Below are 21,361 nucleotides of genomic sequence, written 5' to 3'. Positions count from 1 at the left end.
TCAAAGAGGATTGATTTTATGGCCAAGTGCTTTACATTTAATGACTCTAACGACTGATGCCAGTCTAGCACCATAATAATTATATGAAGAGCACCATGACGATTATATGAAGAAAAAAAAAATTCTGAATAGCAAATTTATGATTCAAACAAGGCCGAGTTGGACGTAATATCAGACTGAAACTAGAGCTGCTTTTGAGAAAAGCGCATGTCTCCCACAACTGCCTAATCATCTAAATAGTAAGTCAGTCTTTTTATACTGTTTACTCACTACAAATATACCTTTGAAGAGTAAAAAGGCTGATTTTGGGTAAATCAAGGGCCATAATTCTGAAATACCTTGGGCATTTTGACAAATTATCAAGCTTGGCTGAGGACTTATGGTCAAACACATTTTGCTAAAGTTTGGTGAAGATCGGATGAGAAATGTTCGACTAGCGCGGACAAGAGTAAAAAAAGCCAATTTTCAGTAATTCTGAAGTGCCTATGCCAATTTGGCTAGTTATCGAACCTGGCCGAGAACTTATGGTCACACACATTTTGTTCAAGTTTGGTGAAGATCGGATGAGAAATATTCGACTTAGAGTGCAGACAAGAGTAAAAAGGCCAATTTTCGGTAATTCAAGGGCCATAATTCCGAAGTGACTGGGCTGATTTGGCTAGTTATCAAACTTGGCCGAGGACTTATGGTCAAACACATTTTGTTCAAGTTTGGTGAAGATCGAATGAGAAATGTTCGACTTAGAGTGTGGACAAGATGAATGGTTTTTAGTGCATGTTTGAGATTGAATACTTCAGCATTTTTATGAGTCTAGGCGATTAATTAATTATTGTCAAGGGCCATAATTCTGAAGACCCTGGGCCGATTTGGCTAGTTAATTGATCCTGGCCGAGGACTTATTGGCAAACATATTTTGTTCAAGTTTGGTGAAGATCGGATAAGGAATGTTCGACTTAGAGTGTGGACAAGATGAATGGTTTTTAGTGCATGTTTGAGAATGAATACTTCGGCAATTCATTAATTATTGTCAAGGGCCATAATTCCAAAGAGCCGATTTGGCTAGTTATCGAATCTGGCCGAGGTCTTATGGTCAAACACATTTTGTTCAAGTTTGGTGAAGATCAGATGAGAAATGTTCAACTTGGAGTGCGGACAAGCTATGTGACAGGCAGACAGACAGACAGACACACACAGACAGGAGTAAATCAATATGTCTCCCACACCACTGTGTGATGGGACACATAATGAAATGAAAGTGAGAATTACGTCACAAGTTGGACTAGGTAATCACTAACATGTAAAACTATCTTAAATGACAGTGTAATAACAAATTAGTCAGTTATACTTACAAGGTGCTAAATACTGATGCCAGTAAACAGTCTGGTGTATATATAATTAATTACATAAATCTGTGATCTCATTTTACTGTTAACAGAAAATGTCAAACCATAAAATATAATACCTGACTGACGTAATACATCAGCTTTACATCACAGACTTCACACATCGGCAGACGGCATGCACTATGCAATATAATACCTCTCAGATTATATATGATATCTACTGTCAGTCTTTATATTTACATGAGCTGTCTCATAACAGCATGCTGGACTATTCAAAGATGAACCAGAAGACGCTTTGTAAACAAGAGGGCTATGATGGCCCCATATCGCTCACCTGTTATCATTGCACTTGAGGACAAGAAGGTCCTCAGAAAAAATATCTAAGTCCACAAAGGACAGGAACAACAGGAGAAGAAATTTAACCAAAAAGAAAAAAATTCTTACATGGTACAGATATGTCAAAATACACCTAAAAATTGGAGGAACCATCCATGTTGTACCACAGAAAAGTGGTCTCGGTTTTTCCCTACGGCCAATAATAAACAAGAGGACCATGATGGTCCTGAATCGCTCACCTCTTCCCACATGACCCAGTTTTGAGTATGACGTCATTTTTTCTATTATTTGACATAGTGACCTAGTTTTTGAGCTCATGTGACCCAGTTCTGAACATGACTTAGATATTATCAAGATAAATATTCTGACCAATTTTCATGAAGATCCATTGAAAAATATGGTCTCTCTAGAGGTCACAAGGTTTTTCTATTATTTGACCTATTGACCTAGTTTTCGAAGGTACATGACTCTGTTTTGAACTTTACCTAGATATCATCAAGGTGAAAATTCATTTCAATTTTCATAAAGATCCATTGAAAAATATGGCCTCTAGAGAGGTCAAAAGATTTTAATAATTTTAGACCTACTGACCTAGTTTTTGATCGCAGCTGACCCAGTTTCAAACTTGACCTAGATATCATCAAGAAGAACATTCAGACCAACTTTCATACAGATCCCATGAAAAGTATGGCCTCTAGAGATGCCAAAAGGTTTTTTTATTATGTGACCTACTGACCTAGTTTTTTATGGCACGTGACCCAGTTTCAAACTTGACCTAGATATCATTGAGGTGAACATTCTGACCAATTTTTATGGAGATCCATTCACAAGTATGGCCTCTAGAGGTCACAAGGTTTTTCTATTTTTAGACCTACTGACCTAGTTTTTGACCGCACATGACCCTGTTTCGAACTTGACCTAGATATTATCAAGATGAACATTCAGACCAATTTTCATACAGATCCCTTGAAAAATATGGCCTTTAGAGAGGTCACAAGGTTTTTCTATTATTTGACCTATTGACCTAGTTTTTGATGGCACATGACCCACTTTCGAACTTGACCTATATATCATCAAGATGACATTCTGACCAACTTTCATACATGATCTCATGAAAATTATGGCCTCAGAGAGGTCACAAGGTTTTTTATTTTTAGACCTGATTGACCTACTTTTTGATGCAGTGACCCATTTCAACTTGACCTAGATATCATTCAAGGTGAACATTCAGACCAATTTTCATGAAGATCTATTGAAATATATGGCCTCTAGAGAGGTCACAAGGTTTTTCTATTTTTAAGACTACTGACCTAGTTTTTGATGCACGTGACCCAGTTTCGAACTTGACCTAGATATCATCAAGATGAACAATCGACAACTTTCATAAGATCCATTAAAAATAGGCCTCTTAGAGAGGTCACAAGGTTTTTCTATTTATTTGACCTACTGACCTAGTTTTTGAAGGCACGAGACCCAGTTTCGAACTTGACCTAGATATCATAAGGTGAACATTCTGACCAATTTTATGAGAGATCCATTGCAAAAGTATGGACCTTAGAGAGGTCACAAGGTTTGCGAGTTAGACAACCTACGACCTAGTATTTGACCGCACCGTGATCCACTCATTTCGATCTTTGACTAGATGTACAAAGAGTTACTGCAAAAAAACTTTTCATACAGACCATAGAAATAAAATTATGGTACTAAGAGAGGTCGCCAAAGTTTTTCATTATTACCTACTGACCTAGTTTTTGAAAGCACGTGACCCACTTTCGAACTTGACCTAGATATCATCAAGATGCACATTCTGACCAATTTTAATGAATATCTCATGAAATATATGGCCTCCAGAGAGGTCACAAGGTTTTTATATTTTTAGACCTACTGACCTAGTTTTTGACCGCAAGTGACCCAGTTTCGAACTTATCCTAGATATCATTAAGATGAACATTCAGACCAATTTTCATGAAGATCTTTTGAAATATATGGCCTCTAGAGAGGTCACAAGGTTTTTCTATTTTTAGACCTACTGACCTAGTTTTTGATGGCACGTGACCCAGTTTTGAACTTTACCTAGATATCATCAAGATGAACATTCTGAACAATTTTCATGAAGATCTTTGAAATACATGGCCTCTAGAGAGGTCACAAGGTTTTTCTATTTTTAGACCTACTGACCTAGTTTTTGAAGGCATGTGACCCAGTTTCAAACTTGACCTAGATATCATCAAGATGAACATTCTGACCAACTTTCATAAAGATCCCATGAAAAATGTGACCTATAGAGTGGTCACAAGCAAAAGTTTACGGCCGGACGGACGGACAGACGCACGCACGGACTGACGGATGGACGACGGACACCGCGTGATCACAAAAGCTCACCTTGTCACTTTGTGACATGTGAGCGAAAAAGTTACTAAAAATAAGCTATTTATAGTAACATAAAAGAGAAGTAATTAAAAAAAATTATTGTAAGTGAACAAAAGAAGGATCTGCCAAATAAATCTGTTGACATAAATGAAATTTCAGATCAGTATCTTCATTAGTTACGGAGATAAACCCATTTTAATTTGAAATAAAGGGAGGTAATTTGACATAAAATCAGTCCATAGTTATCTACCCTGATTGGCTCAGTCCAACTAATGACAATAATGAAATTTCAAATAAGTCCTATAAGTACTTACTGATATAAATCTATTTTGATTACAATCAGGGGAGGTAATCAGATATAAAATAACTCTGGAACCTACGATTGGATCTGATTTGTCATGGAATCCAAGATTTATTGTTGTTGAAGATATTTTGGAAGTTTGTATCAAATAAAACCATAAATGAAGTCTCTAAATGGCTGCAAAGGCCAAAATAGCCAATTTTGGACCTTTAAGGGGCCATAACTCTGGAACCCATGATGGAATCTGGCCAGTTCAAGAAAGGAACGAAGATCTTGTGGTAATACAAGTTGTGTGCAAGTTTGGTTAAAATCAAATCATAAATGAAGCTGCTATTGTGCAGACAAGGTCAAAATATCTAATTTTGGCCCTTTCAGTGGCCGTAACTCTAGAACCCATTAAGGGATCTGGCCAGTTTAAAAATGGAACCGAGATCTTATGGTGACACAAGTTTTGTGCAAGTTTGATTAAAATTCAAATCATAAATGAAGCTGCTATTGTGCAGACAAGGTCAAAATAGCTAATTCTGACCCTTTCAGGGGCCATAACTCTTGAACCCATACAGGAATTTCGCCAGTTCAAGAAAGGAACCAAGATCTTATAGTGATACAAGTTGTGTGCAAGTTTGGTTAAAATAAAATCATAAATGAAGTTGCTATTGTGCAGACAATTTTAAAATAGCTAATTCTGGCCCTTTCAGGGGTCATAACTCTGGAACCCATACTGGAATCTGGCCAGTTCAAGAAAGGAACCAAGATCTTATGGTGATACAAGTTGTGTGCCAGTTTGGTGAAAATCAAGTTATAAATAAAGCTGCTATTGTGCAGACAAGGTCAAAATAGCTAATTTTGGCCCTTTCAGGGGCCATAACTCTGGAACCCATAATGGGATCTGGCCAATTCAAGAAAGGAACCGAGATCTTATGGTGATACAAGTTGTGTGCAAGTTTGGTTAAAATAAAATCATAAATGAAACCACTATCGTGCAGACAAGTAATTGTTGACGCACGCACGCACGGACGCACAGACTGACGACGGATGAAGGGTGATCACAAAAGCTCACCTTGTCACTATGTGACAGGTGAGCTAAAAAGCGCATGTCTCCCCCAAAGCACAGTAGTAATAAGCAAAAAGTCAATAGGGGAAAGGAGTGAAAATCAAAGAGACACTGATGGTTGGCTTAGTGACTGAAATGCAACAGGGATGATCTACTCGGCATGTCCAATCATCCCATGAAGTTTCAATGTTCTGGGTCAAGTGGTTCTCAAGTTATTGATCGGAAACAGATTTCCATGTTCAGGCCCCTGTGACCTTGACATTTGACCGAGTGACCCCAAGAACAATTAGGGTCATCTACTCTTAAAGTCCTATCACCCTATGAATTTTGAAGGTTCTGGGTCAAATGGTTGTCAAGTTATTGATCAGAAATTGTTTTCCTTATTCTGGCCCCTATGACCTTGACCTTTGATGGAGCAATCCCAAAATTTATTGGGGTCATCTACTCTGCATGTTCAGTCATCTTATGAAGTTTCAACATTCTCGGTAACGTGGTTGTCAAGTTATTGATCAGAAAGTGTTTTCTATATTCAGGCCCCTGTGACCTTGACCTTTGATGGAGTGATACCAAAATCAATAGGGGTCATCTACTCTGCATGTCTAATCATTCTACATGTATGAAGTTTAAAAATTCTGGGTCAAGTGGTTCTCAAGGTATTGATCGGAAACGGTTTTCCATGTTCAGACCCCTGTGACCTTGACCTTTGATGGAGCGACCCCAAAAACAATAGGGGAGCCCTATAACCCTATGATGCTTAAAGGTTAAAAACATTATGTCTCCCCCCACTATGGGGGAAGACATAATTTTATATCTAAGAATAGGTACAGTCGAACTTCGATGGCTCGAACTCGAGGGTCCCGTGGAAATTAGTTCAAGTTTTCCGTTTTTCGAGCCATCCAAATGGCGGCCATTTTGAATTTCGGAATTCGAGGGCATGATGTGAACAATTTTTAAAGAAGACCATCCAAGGAACAACCCTGTGAAGTTTCATCAAAATTGGCCTGTTGGTTTAGGAGGAGATGTTGTTTAAAGGAAAGTGTGGATGGACGGACGGACGCCGGACGGTAAGCGATCACAATACCTCACCCTGAGCACTTTGTGCTCAGGTGAGCTAAAAAGCTGACTTAAACATAATACTCAACCAAGAAAACTGATTTTCTAAGTCCAAAAGGGGCAATAATCATTGCAAAAAGCAGGATGGAGTTATGTTTCTTGCTGTACAGGGTCAGTTTATGATGGTGAACAAGTGTTGCAAGTTTCAAAGCATAAGCTTTGATACTTTAAGAGAAAAGTTGACCTAAACATAAAACTTAACCAAGAAATCTCATATTTTCTAAGTCCAAAAGGGACCATAAATCTTGCAAAAAGCAGGATGGAGTTATGTTTCTTGCTGTACAGGGTCAGCTTATGATGGTGAACAAGTGTTGCAAGTTTTAAAGCAATAGCTTTGATAGTTTGAGGGTATACAACTGAGGCAACTTACATCAAAATCCCTCCATGCATCAAGAACAAATGCTCAAGACAAAGTCATTCTTGTATGTGACCTTTGGCCTCTAAGTGTGACCTTGACCTTAGACCTAGGAACCTGGTTTTTGCGCACGACACATCGCCTATCCATGCTTATTATTTGACATGTGTCAAATAATTCTGAAATCGGACCATGCATGTCAAAGTTATGGACCAGACACGAAGACCACATTATCAGTATATATGTAGTGAAAATAAGCTAAGTTCAACCAAGGACTGTGACCTTGACCTCGGAGCTAGGGACCTGGTTGTTGTGCAAGACACATCGTCTATCCATGCTTATTATTTGTGTCAAATTATTTTGAAATCGGACCATGCATGTCAAGTTATGGACCGGACACGAACATCACCCTTTCCCGAACACACAAACAAACGGACAAACACACACACGGACACGGGTAACACTATATGCCCACCCCCATTTATGGCGGGGGCATAAAAAGGCTTTGTCATAGCTGTTTATGTGGTATCTGGGCAGAGCCTCCTTCCAAGAATGCAAAACCAGTCATCTAGAATTGGTGGTTAAATAAGGTACCTCCTTCCATGAATGTGAAGCCTGTCATCTAGAACTGGTGGTTAAATAAGGTCCCTCCTTCCATGAATATGACAGAAATCTCTGCTATGATGTAATACCACAGCTGATGACTATATTCTACAATACCTAACCTAGACAAACATTTTCTGCTAACAAAATAAGTTATCTAAGTAGTAATTTTATAGTAACATTTAGCAGTACATACCTCTTTGCATCCCTGTCTGCTAAGTTCTGTCCAAGCTTCCTTGATGTTTCTACTGCAGCATTCTTTTCACTTTCAGTTTGCTTCATTCTGCAAAACCAAACCATGACAGACTGGGTCCTTTGTTTCATATACATAAAACAACCAAGACTGACTGGGTCATCTTTTTCACATACATAAACAAGAGGGCCAAGATGGCCTAGGTCGCTCACCTGGGTAACACACCATATCAGTGTAAACATGTTTTACCTAGTGATTTCATGGAAACAAATATTTTGACCAATTTTCATTCAGATTGCACCAAAAATGTGGCCTCTTGGGTGTAAACAAGCATTTTCTTTGATTTGACCTAGTGACCTAGTTTTTTACCCAACATTACCCAGATTCACACTTGTCCAAAATTTCATGAAAACAAACATTCTGACAAAGTATCGGACGATTGGAGCAAAAAAGGACCTCTAGAGTGTATACAAGCTTTCCCTTTGATTTGACCTAGTGACCTAGTTTTTTATCCCATGTAAACCAGATTTAAAATTATCCAAGACTTCATGATAACAAACATTCTGACCAAGTTTTATGAAGATAGAATCAACAAGAGCACAGCCTTGTGGGTGCTGACGCTCATCTGATTTTTTTGTATAATAGAAATATTGGCCTACCAATGATTTTCTAAGTCTAAACAGGGCCATCATTCTTGCAAAAAGCAGGATAGTTATGTTTCTTGATGTACAGTGTCAGCTTATGATGGTGAAAAACTGTTGCAAGTTTTAAAGAAATAGCTTTGATAGTTTATGAGAAAAGCTGACTTAAACAAAATACTCAACCAAGAAAACTGATTTTCTAAGTCCAAAAGGGGCAATAATCATTGCAAAAAGCAGGATGGAGTTATGTTTCTTGATGTACAGGGTCAGCTTATGATGGTGAACAAGTGTTGCAAGTATCAAAGCAATAGCTTTGATAGTTTAAGAGAAAAAGTTGACCTAAACATAAAACTTTACCAAGAAATCTCATATTTTCTAAGTCCAAAAGGGGCCATAAATCTTGCAAAAAGCAGGATGGAGTTATGTTTCTTGCTGTACAGGGTCAGCTTATGATGGTGAACAAGTGTTGCAAGTTTTAAAGCAATAGCTTTGATAGTTTAGGAGAAAAGCTGACCTAAACATAAAACTTAACCAAGAAAACTGATTTTCTAAGTCAAAAAGGGGCCATAAATCTTGCAAAAAGCAGGATGGAGTTATGTTTCTTGCTGGACAGGGTCAGCTTATGATGGTGAACAAGTGTTGCAAGTTTGTTTCAAAGCAATAGCTTCGACAGTTTAGGAGAAAAGCTGACCTAAACATAAAACTTAACCAGGCAACGCCAACGCCGATCAAGCGATGACAATAACTCATCATTTTTTTTTCAAACAAGAGGGTCATGATGACCCTGGATCACTCACCTGAGTAATATGAGCTACATGTTTCAAATGTCAAAATGATGATAAAATATTAAGAAAGTAAGTAGGTCACATTCATGGTCAATGAAATTCAGTTTTACGAATTGTGTGCAAAACTGTGTACGTCATCAAAATTTCAAGGCTGTATCTTAAAAAACAAGAAAGTAGGTCAGTAGGTCAAGGTCACAGTCAAGTGACATCATATTACTTGGGGTCATCAGGTAATTATAATTCAACAGTCTTGGAAATAGAATCAGATGATCTTTTAAGTATTTTTCCTATATAACTCACATAATAACTAACTGACCCCAGGGCGGGGCCTCTTTTAACCCCAGGGGCATAATTTAAACAATTTTGGTAGAGGACTACTAGACATGCATCATACCAACTATCAAAAGCCTAGGCCGTATGGTTTCAGACAAGAAGATTTTTAAAGCTTTTTCCTATAGAAGTCTATATAAAACTTGGGACCCCCAGGGCAGGGCCTCTTTTCACCCAAGGGGTACAATTTGAACAATTTTGGTTGAGGACCACAAGACAGTGCTACAGACCAAATATCAAAGGTCTAAGTGTTGTGGTTTCAAACAAGAAGATTTTTAAACTTTTTTTCCTACATAAGTCTATGTAAAACTTGGGACCACCGGGGCAGAGCCATATTTGACCCTAGGAGGATAATTGAACAATCTTGGAAGAGGACCACTAGATGATGCTACATACCAAATATCAAAGCCCTAGGCCATGTGGTTTTGTACAAGAAGATTTTCAAACTTTTCCCTATATAAGTCTATATAAACCATGTGATCCCCGGGGCTGGGCCATATTTGACCCTAGGGGAATAATTTGAACAATCTTGGTAGAGGACCACTAGATGATGCTACATATCAAATATCAAAGCCGTACGCCATGTGGTTTTGTACAAGAAGATTTTCAAAGCTTTCCCTATATAAGTCTATATAAACCATGTGACCCCGGGGGCGGGGCCATATTTGACCCTAGGGGGATAATTTGAAAAATTTTGGTAGAGGACCACTAGATGATGCTACACACCAGATATCAAAGCCCTAGTCCCTGTGGTTTTGGACAGGAAGATTTTTAAAGTTTTTCCTTTCGGTTGCCATGGCAACCAGAGTTCTGCATGGAATTCAATTCTTTGAACAATTTCGAAAGGGGGCCACCCAAGGATCATTCCTGTGAAGTTTGGTGTAATTCTGCCCAGTGGTTTTCAAGAAGAAGATTTTTTTAGAAATTGTTGACGGATGACGCACGACTGACGACGGACATCAAGCGGTCACAATAGCTCACCTTGTCACTTCGTGTAAACAAGTTTATTCTTTGATTTGACCAGATGACCTAGTTTTTGATCCCACATGACCCCGATAAAAATTCATCCCAGATTTCATGCAGAGAAACATTCTGACCAAGTTTCATGCACATCAAATGAACAAGAGCTGTCTCCATAGGATGACACATGCCCCCGATGGCACTTTGAATGAATAGTTATGGCCGATGTTAGAGTTTAGGACCTTTGACCTACGGAGCTGGGTCTTGCACACGACACGTCGTCTAACTGTGCCACACATTCATGCGTAGTTATTTTAAAATCCATGCATGAATGACAGAGATATGGACCGGACAGGCCCATCAATGCACTGTCATGAAAAATGACCTTTAACGTCTAAGTGTGACCTTGACCTTTGAGCTACGGACCTGGGTCTTGCGCGTGACACGTCGTCTTACTGTGGTACACAATCATGCCAAGTTATTTGAAAATCCATCCATGGATGACAAAGATATGGACCGGACACGCCCATCAATACACTATCCTTTAACGTCTAAGTGTGACCTTGACCTTTGAGCTATGGACCTGGGTCTTGCACGCGACAAGTCGTCTTACTGTGGTACACATTCATGCCAAGTTATTTGAAAATCCATCCATGGATGACAAAGATATGGACCGGACACCCCCATCAATGCACTATCCTTTAACGTCTAAGTGTGACATTGACCTTTGAGCTACGGACCTGGGTCTTGCGAAAGACACGTCGTCTAACTGTGGTACACATTCATGCCAAGTTATTTGAAAATCCATCCATCGATGACAAAGATATGGACCGGACACGAAAATTGCGGACAGACGGACAGACGGTTCAAAAACTATATGCCTCCCTTCGGGGGCATAAAAATGCAGCCCCTATTGCATGCACAAGGCTTTTCTTTGATTTTAACAGGTTACCTAGTTTTTTACCCCATATGATTCAGAATCGGACTTGGACTAAAGATCATCAAGATCATCAATTTGACCAAGTTTCATGAAGATAAGGTTATAAATGTGGCCTCTGGAGTGTTATCAAGCTTTTTCTTTGATTTGACCGGATGACCTAGTTTATGATCTTACATGACTCAGATTCGAATTTGACCTAGAGGTCATCAAGACAAACATTCTGACCAATTCTCATGAGTTTCAAACTCAAACTGTGGACTCTAGAGTGTTAACAAGATTTTCCTTTGATCTGGCCTAGTGACCTAGTTTTGGATCCCACATGGCCCAGTTTTGAATTTGACCTAGAGATCATCAAGACAAACATTCTGACCAAGTTTCATACAGATTGAGTCACAACTGTGGCCTCTAGAGTGTTCATAAGCTTTTCCTTTGATTTGACAGGGTGACCTAGTTTTTGACCCCAAATGATAACCCAGATTCGAACTTGACCTAGAGATCATCAAGAAAAACATTCTGACCAAGTTTCATAAAGATTGAGTCACAACTGTGTCCTCTAGGGTGTGCACAAGCTTTTTCTTTGATTTGACAGGGGGACCTAGTTTTTGACCCTACATGACCATCATTCGAATTTGACCTACAGGTCATCAAGACAAACATTCTGACAAATTCTCATGAGTTCTAAACTTAAATTGTGGACTCTAGAGTTTTAACAAGATTTTCCTTTGATCTGGCCTAGTGACCTAGTTTTGGATCCCACATAGCCCAGTTTTGAATTTGACCTAGAGATCATCAAGACAAACATTCTGACCAAGTTTCATACAGATTGAGTCACAACTGTGGCCTCTAGAGTGTTCATAAGCTTTTCCTTTGATTTGACAGGGTGACCTAGTTTTCGACCCAACATGACCCAGATTTGAAGCTGACCTAGAGATCATCAAGACAAACATTCTGACCAAGTTTCATAAAGATTGGGTCACAACTGTGTCCTCTAGAGTGTGCACAAGCTTTTCCTTTGATTTGACAGGGGGACCTAGTTTTTGACCCTACATGACCAACATTGGAACCTGACCTAGAGATCATCAAGACAAACATTCTGACCAAGTTTCATACAGATTGAGTCACAACTGTTGCCTCTAGAGTGTTCATAAGCCTTTCCTTTGATTTGACAGGGTGACCTAGTTTTTGACCCAACATGACCCAGATTTGAAGCTGACCTAGAGGTCATCAAGACAAACATTCTGACAAATTCTCATGCGTTTTAAACTTAAATTGTGGTCTCTAGAGTGTTAACAAGATTTTTTTTGATCTGGCCTAGTGACCTAGTTTTTGAACGTATATGACCCAGTTTGGAAAATGATCTAAAGACAAACATTCTGATCAAGTTTCATAATGATTGAGTCACAACTGTAGGCTTTAGAGTGTTCACAAGCTTCTCCTTTTATTTGACAGGGTGACCTAGTTTTTGACCCCAAATGATAACCCAGATTCGAATTTGACCTAGAGATCATCAAGAAAAACATTCTGACCCAGTTTCATAAAGACTGCATCACAACTGTGGCCTCTAGAGTGTTCACAAGCTTTTCCTTTGACCTGGCCTACTGACCTAATTTTTGACTGCGCATGACCCAGTTTCGAACTTGACCTAAAGATCATCAAGACAAACATTTTGACCAAGTTTCATACAGATAGGGTCACAACTGTGGCCTCTAGTGTTCACACGGCAAATGATGAGGCATGACAGACGCAGGACAATGACTGGTCACAACAGCTCACCTTGAGCACTTTGTGCTCAGGTGAGCTAAAAAACCATGACAGAAAGGGTCCTCTGTATCACATACATAAAGACTGGATCCTGTTTTTCACACACATAAAACTATGACAGAATGGGTCTTCTGTATCACACACGTAAATACTGGGTCCTCTGTGTTTCACATACATAAAACAAATCCTTGACAGAATGAGTCCTACGCAAAGACATACGTAAAGACAAGTCCTCTTTTTCACATATATAAAACAAACCCTTGACAGACTGGGTCCTCTGTATCACATTTGTAAAGACTTGGTCCTCTTTTTCACATACATTAAACAAAACCATGACAGAACAGGTCCTCTGTGTCACATATCTAAAATAAAACTGGGTCCTCTTGTGTATCACATACTAACCAGCTCTTTAATTGGCAAGTACTGCCCCTAATGGTATGTTTTGCTTTTATTCTATTTGTATCCTATCTTTGTTGTAAAGCCATTTCATTTCTGTGATTTTTTTGTTTTAGTTTCATGTCTGACAAAATCATCGAAAGCATAAAGATGTGATAATATTCATATTATATATAAATTTACTTCTATTAAAAGGAAGGTTTAACTCCTATGCTGGTATTTTCCATAGTCTTTGATACTGAAAGCCTAAAGATGTTTTTCTCCCCAACTTATTTGTTGGAAATTCCATTTTCCCAATCTACTACTGCCATATCATGTTCAACTATGATAATCATCATTACTCTGGGAAATCATTAATATTCATCAGCGACTACTTTTTCATGGATTTCATAGTTGTGCCAATCCACAAAATTAATCCACAATGAACAAATAAATTACCATAAATGTAATCTTCATATGCCCATGAAATAGCTGTTTTGGCAATACGTAAAAAAAACTGAATGATTCTGATAGAGCTTTTTCTCCAGCACTGTTTGGCCATATGCATGAAATTAATAGATTTCACAGGACTTACTTTTTCTCCATATCTTTGAGCACTGACACAAGGTTATTTGTCTTTTCTTCCAGCTTTGTAACCATTTCTGTTTTATGTCTCAAAGAAGTATCACAAGTCTGAAATGATATGCACAGATATAGTCAGTTTTAGCATCAGCATCATAACAACAGTCAAGAAAACAGATGTCGCTAAATATCAGTCTAACAAAACAAGAGCTTCACAGGAGACAGTGCGCTTGACTATATCCACTTTGTGTGTGTCATATGATGGGGATGATGATGTGGAAGAATTATTTTAAGTTTAAATCATAATCATTAAGTAATAAGCAAGATACAGTGATAATGCACCAAAATTAACCTAAAATTCGAAGTAAAAAGGGGGCATAATTCATTAAAATATTGTGCAAGACTCGTGGCCCTCGTTTCATATGATGTGGCTGATGATCATGTGGTACAACTTATTTTAAAGGGACATTCAACAACAATTTCTTTTTTTTAGATATCTGGAAAATAATGAATCCTCCATAATGCTATTAGTAGCGACAGCAGAAAATCTTTCTATTGCCGTGGTGATTCAGGTTCAATTCCCATCATAGTCATCTTTTTTTCTTCATTTGACTTTTTTAAAATAGCTTAGAAACAAAAACTCATATAAATGTAATTCTAGAGTTCATATTAAAACAAAACTTCAATTTAAAAACAAGAGCACCGCCATGCGGGTGCTGACGCTCATCTGATTTTGTTTGTATAATAGAAATATTGTCCTACCCATGATTTTCTAAGTCTAAAAAGGGCCATCATTCTTGCAAAAAGCAGGATAGAGTTATGTTTCTTGATGTACAGTGTCCACTTATGATGGTGAAAAACTGTTGCAAGTTTTAAAGCAATAGCTTCGATAGTTTATGAGAAAAGTTGACTTAAACATAATATTCAACCAAGAAATGATTTTTCTAAGTCCAAAAGGGGCCATAAATCTTGCAAAAAGCAGGATGGAGTTATGTTGCTTGCTGTACAGGGTCAGCTTATGATGGTGAACAAGTGTTGCAAGTTTTAAAGCAATAGCTTTGACAGTTTAGGATAAAAGCTGACCTCAACATAAAACTTAACCAAGAAAACTGATTTTCTAAGTCCAAAAGGGGCAATAATTCTTGCAAAAAGCAAGATGGAGTTATGTTTCTTGATGTACAGGGTCTGCTTATGATGGTGAACAAGTATTCCAAGTTTCAAAGCAATAGCTTTGATAGTTTAGGAGAAAAGTTGACCTAAACATAAAACTTAACCAAGAAATCCGATATTTTCTAAGTACAAAAGGGGCCATAAATCTTGCAAAAAGCAAGATGGAGTTATGTTTCTTGCTATACAGGGTCAGCTTATGATGGTGAACAAGTATTCCAAGTTTCAAAGCAAAAGCTTTGATAGTTTAGGAGAAAAGCTGACCTAAACATAAAACTTAACCTGGCAACGCCGACGCAGACGCCGACGCCGACGCCGACGCCGACGCCGACAACCGCTCAAGTGATGACAATAACTCATCATTTTTTTTCAAAAAATCAGATGAGCTAAAAAAAGATATTTTTTTTCTCCAAAATCTGGAGGTCAGTGCCTTTAAGTTTGAATCAAATCTGTTTTGAATAACAGAGATAAACTGAAAGTGCATCAAAACTGTAACATTAAATTTAAAGTAAAATGGGGGATGATAAAAGGAATATTGGTGCCAGAGTTATGACCATTGTGTAAAATGATATATTTAAAGTTTGAATCAAATCCGTTCTGCGATAACAGAGATATAGAGTAAATGCATGAAAATAAAATAAAATTCTAAGTGAAAAGTTACCAGCGCATAATTCATAAAAATTTGGTGCTAGGCTTATGGACCTTGTGTTATACGATGTGGGTGATGATGTGGAGTTTGAATGAAGTCCGTTTTGTAAAAACTGAGATAGAGTTGAAGTGAACGAAAACTTTACTAAAAAGGGGAGATATTGGAGCGAGAGTAAAATGCCCTTGTGCCATATGATGTGGGTGATGAAGAGGAATAACTATTTGAAGTTTGAAGCAAATCCTTTGAGAAATTTTAAATTTGAAATAGAGATAATGAGAAAGTGCATTAAAACTTTAACCAAGCTGGGGACGCGGAAGGACACTGACACCGGGTCGAGATAGCTTTCCATGTATTTGGTACAGTCGAGCTAAAAGTACCTGGTGCAGCTTGCATGTCTATGATAAACTAGATGTGTGTCCATAGGACACAGATGCCCCCGATTCCTGTCACTGTAGATGGTTTAATGACTCAAGGTTTAATATTTTTTAAGATGTTTGCAACACAAACTTAAGAGCATAATTTTAAATTTTTCATTACATACAACCAAACGAAGCCATCTCGACAAATCTGGAAGAGGACCACTCATGGAATATCCAAGCCAAGTTTCATCAACTTGCATTGGTCATACAGTTTGTGAGGAGATGTGATTTGAACAATATGTGAATGGAGGGGCATACAGATGAACATCACAATATAGCTAACCTCATAGCACTTACCATTGGTTTAGGTGAAATCAATTTTTTACAACCAGCAAAACATTCCATGTAAGGAAACAAGTCAAGGCAAACATTTTCACAACAAGAGTAATTCCGGACCCTTTAGCTGTCATACTTATTCTAAATCGGGTAGGAAATATCAAAGCAGGAAATTTCTATCAGTCTTCCACATGTTATTTCATTTTATTGCCCCAAGCAAGCTGCAACACCTGTTCTGTACATCTTTAGGAAATTACTATCAGGATGCTTACAGCTTTTATTGTATTGCTCAATAATTGGCTGAAATTATCTTCTTCCAGCAGACACAACTACTGCCTACACATCAAGGTATTCAAAAATCACTGACAAAAATGTGAAAGAACTTTCGGAGGAATTGTTAGTATACAAGATTAAGCTTAGCAAAATATAATGCTTCCTTCTAGCGCATGTGCATTATTTAGTCTCTTAAGAAAATCTCTTTTTATGGATCATGTTACTGAATGTTTTATATGACACACTTTATGAAAAATCTGTTCATGCATGTAATGACACAGTGCAAATTGATATTATCAGTCAAACTGAGATTTGTTGCTATTCTAACATGCAGTAAGCACCATTATATTCCTTCAATTTTGAAGATAGGATGACCAATTATGTGCACTGCTCTCCAAAATGATGTAATAAACTTATACTTTTAAGAAGTTTAAATAACATCTGGATAGGTGGAACCCTAATTATCTTTTCGTCTGTATGTTTTTACTGATGAACTCAATACACACAAAGGGCCCTAATATATATACAGATAATATGTTGTGCGCTTGAGAAAAGATGTCGTGCATTCGAGATAAGATGTGCCCTCAAGATAAGATGTTGTGCTTCCAGATAATATGTCATGCGCATGAGGTAAGATGTCAAGCACACAAGATAAGAATAGAGTGCAAGAGATAAGATATCGTACCCTCGAGATAAGATGTTGTGCTTCCAGATAATATGTCATGCGCATGAGGTAAGATGTCAAGCACACAAGATAAGAATAGAGTGCAAGAGATAAGATATCGTACCCTCGAGATAAGATGTTGCGCCCCTGAGATAAGATGTAAGATGTTGTCCACACAAAATAAAATGTCAAGCACACAAGATAAGGATAGAGCACACGAGATAAGATGTAAGATGTTGTCCACACAAAATAAAATGTCAAGCACACAAGATAAGGATAGAGCACACGAGATAAGATGTTGTGCCCCTGAGATAAGATGCTGTATGCACGAGATAAGATGTTGTGCGCTCGAGATAAGATGTCATGTGCTCAAAGTAAGATGTTGTGCGCACCAGATAATTTAACCTCAAAAATATAAACGCATATCCTAAACATATCACCATACTGTTTAGTGCAGAAATGGTAAATCACAGAACTTTAAACCTATTACACAAAACCTGCCATCAAAATTATTGTGTTTTATCTGTTGGCATATTTATAGAAACAATGATATAAAATTTCTCCCTTTTACCATAAACTGTCACTTCCTGTTACATGCATCAATGCTTACAATTTATGGGGAGAATCTTACAGTTACGACACATTATCCAATTGAGTGGGAGTTGCCTGATGTATCCAATCAGACAAGCATTCCCTACAATTCTGTATTCCTTCATTCATATCCAGGAACTTTATCCAGGCAAGGGAACTGTCATTATGCATTACAACTCATAAATTTATTGGCCTATAATTATGACATCAAGGTGCTTTGCCATGACAATCAGGGCTTTGATAATTGCTGGTTTCTCCATTTTTAGACCAAATTTTTAACTTGGGGAAACTGATATACTTACCAAGAAGGTAGTGACTATGACGGCTTTAATTCGCTCACTTGCATACAACTCTTTATGACAAGTCATTGTCAACAAGACCAAACTAAGTAAATCATTCTCGAACAAAATTTTGTTGAAATCTTCATGATAATGTTGGTCAAAAGTCATCCACATAGAAGATTGTTGAATACTATCATATTACTTTCAATAACTGAACCACAAAAAAAGTCATGATACGTGATGCAATTTTCTGCCTTTTGAATTTAAATTTATAAATGTTAAATAAAAGTATCTTGTAATTGTTTTTCAATAGTTTATATTGCTATTTAAGTTCAGGTCCCATAAATTAATTTACAGAAATATACAGAATATTCAGGAGCTCCAGGCCCCTAAATTTCACGAAACAAGAGGACCATGATGGTCCTGAATCGCTCACCTGTCTCCACGTGACCAAGTTTTGAACTTAGTATGACGTCCTTTTTTCTATTATTTGACAAAGTGACCTAGTTTTTGAGTTCATGTGACCCAGTTTCAAACTTGACCTAGATATCATCAAGATGAATATTCAGACCAACTTTCATACAGATCCCATGAAAAATATGGCCTCTAGAGAGGTCACAAGGTTTTTCTATTATTTGATCTACTGACCTAGTTTTTGACGACACGTGACCCAGTTTCAAACTTGATCTAGATATCATCAAGGTGAACATTCTGACTAACTTTCATGAAGATCCATTTTAAGTATGGCCTCTAGAGAGGTCACAAGGTTTTTCTATTTTTAGACCTACTGACCTAGTTTTGGACCGCATGTGACCCAGTTTCGAACTTGACCTAGATATAATCAAGATGAACATTCAGACCAACTTTCATACAGATCCCATGAAAAATATGGCCTCTAGAGAGGTCACAAGGTTTTTTTTATTATTTGACTTAATGACCTAGTTTTTGAAGGCACGTGACCCAGTTTCAATCTTGATCTAGATATCATCATGGTAAACATTCTGATAAACTTTCATGAAGATCCATTGAAAAGTATGGCCTCTAGAGAGGTCACAAGGTTTTTCTATTTTTAGACCTACTGACCTAGTTTTTGACCACACTTGACCCAGTTTCGAACTTGACCTAGATATCATCAAGATGGACAATCAGACCAACTTTCATACAGATCCCATGAAAAATATGGCCTCTAGAGAGGTCACAAGTTTTTTTTATTATTTGACCTACTGACCTAGTTTTTGAGGGCATGTGACCCAGTTTAGAACTTGACCTAGATATCATCAAGGTGAACATTCTGACTAATTTTCATGAAGATCCATTGAAAAGTATGGCCTCTAGAGAGGTCACAAAGTTTTTATATTTTTAGACCTACTGACCTAGTTTTGGATCGCATGTGACCCAGTTTCAAACTTGACCTAGATATCATCAAGATAAACATTTAGACCAACTTTCATACAGATCCCATAAAAATTATGGCCTCTAGAGAGGTCACAAGGTTTTTTATTATTTGACCTACTGACCTAGTTTTTGAAGACACCTGACCCAGTTTCGAACCTGACCTACATATCATCAAGTTTAACAATCTGACTCACTTTCATGAAGATCCATTGAAAAGTATGGCCTCTAGAGAGGTCACAAGGTTTTTCTATTTTTAGACCTACTGACCTAGTTTTTGAACGCACATGACCCAGTTTCGAACTTGACCTAGATATCATCAAGGTGAAAATTCTGACCAATTTTCATAAAGACCCCATGAAAAATGTGACCTCTAGAGTGGTCACAAGCAAAAGTTTACGCACGGACGGACGACGGACGCTGCGCGATCACAAAAGCTCACCTTGTCACTTTGTGACAGGTGAGCTAAAAATAAAGGGAGGTAATTTGTCATAAATTCTGTCAATATGTATCTTCACTGATTGTCCAAGTCCATCTGATGGCATAAATGAAATTTCAGATCAGTATCTTCATTAGTTACGGAGATATACCCATTTTAATTTGAAACAAAGGGAGGTAATTTGACATAAAATCAGTCCATAGTTATCTACCCTGATTGTCTCATTCCAACTAATGACAATTACAGTGAAATTTCAAATGAGTCCTATAAGTACTTACTGATATAAATCCATTTTGATTAAAATCAGTGGAGGTAATCAGATATAAAATAACTCCAGGACCTATGACTGAATCTGACAGATTCATCATGGAATCCAAGATTTATTGTTGTTGAAGATATTTTGCAAGTTTGTATCAAATCAAACCATAAATGAAGTCTCTATATGGCTGCAAAAGCCAAAATAGCAAATTTTGGACCTTTAAGGGGCCATAACTCTGGAACCCATGATGGGATCTGGCCAGTTTTCGAAAGGAACCAAGATATTATGCCAATACAAGTTGTGTGCAAGTTTGATTAAGGTTGATTGCAAAATGTGGTCTCTATCATGTTCACAAGCCAAAAATAGTAAATTTTGGCCCTTTAAGGGGCCATAACTCTGGAACCCATGATGGGATCTAGCCAGTTTTCGAAAGGAACCAAGATATTATGCCAATACAAGTTGGCGGCAAGTTTGATTAAAATTTATTGCAAACTGTGGTCTCTATCGTGTTCATGGACGACCAACGGAAGACAGACGAAGGGCGATCACAAAAGCTCACCTTGTCACTATGTATGTGACAGGTGAGCTAAAAAAAAACGAGATATTATGCCAATACAAATTGTATGCAAGTTTGATTAAAGTTTATTGCAAAATGTTGTATCTATCGCGTTCACAAGCCAAAAATAGCAAATTTTGGCACTTTAAGGGGCCATAACTCTTGAACCCATGATGGGATCTGGCCGGTTTTCGAAAGGAACCGAGATATTATGCCAATACAAGTTGTGTGCAAGTTTGATTAAAATTGATTGCAAACTGTGGTCTCTATCATGTTCACAAGAAATTGTGAACGGACGACGGACGAAGGATGGACGACGGACGACAGACGAAAGGCGATCACAAAAGCTCACC

General features: G+C 37.8%; 1 protein-coding gene across 5 annotated transcripts in view; it reads right to left on the bottom strand.

The window, feature by feature from the left end:
• The window catches only part of LOC128555218 (RUN and FYVE domain-containing protein 2-like), a 97,260-nt gene that overhangs the window by 19,075 nt on the left and 56,824 nt on the right, over positions 1-21,361 (bottom strand). For all 5 annotated transcript variants that reach the window (XM_053536945.1, XM_053536949.1, XM_053536946.1 and 2 more), the window contains 2 exons: positions 14,056-14,153; positions 7,672-7,758 (listed from right to left, as the gene is read on the bottom strand). In XM_053536945.1, the coding sequence (XP_053392920.1) occupies positions 7,672-7,758; positions 14,056-14,153 (185 nt within the window). The remainder of the gene's footprint in view (positions 1-7,671; positions 7,759-14,055; positions 14,154-21,361) is intronic.

Source organism: Mercenaria mercenaria, chromosome 2 (assembly GCF_021730395.1).
Source record: "Mercenaria mercenaria strain notata chromosome 2, MADL_Memer_1, whole genome shotgun sequence".
Classification (NCBI taxonomy): Eukaryota; Metazoa; Mollusca; class Bivalvia; order Venerida; family Veneridae; genus Mercenaria; species Mercenaria mercenaria.
Note: the sequence above shows the minus strand (reverse complement) of the source record. Positions and strands in the feature narration are given on the sequence as shown.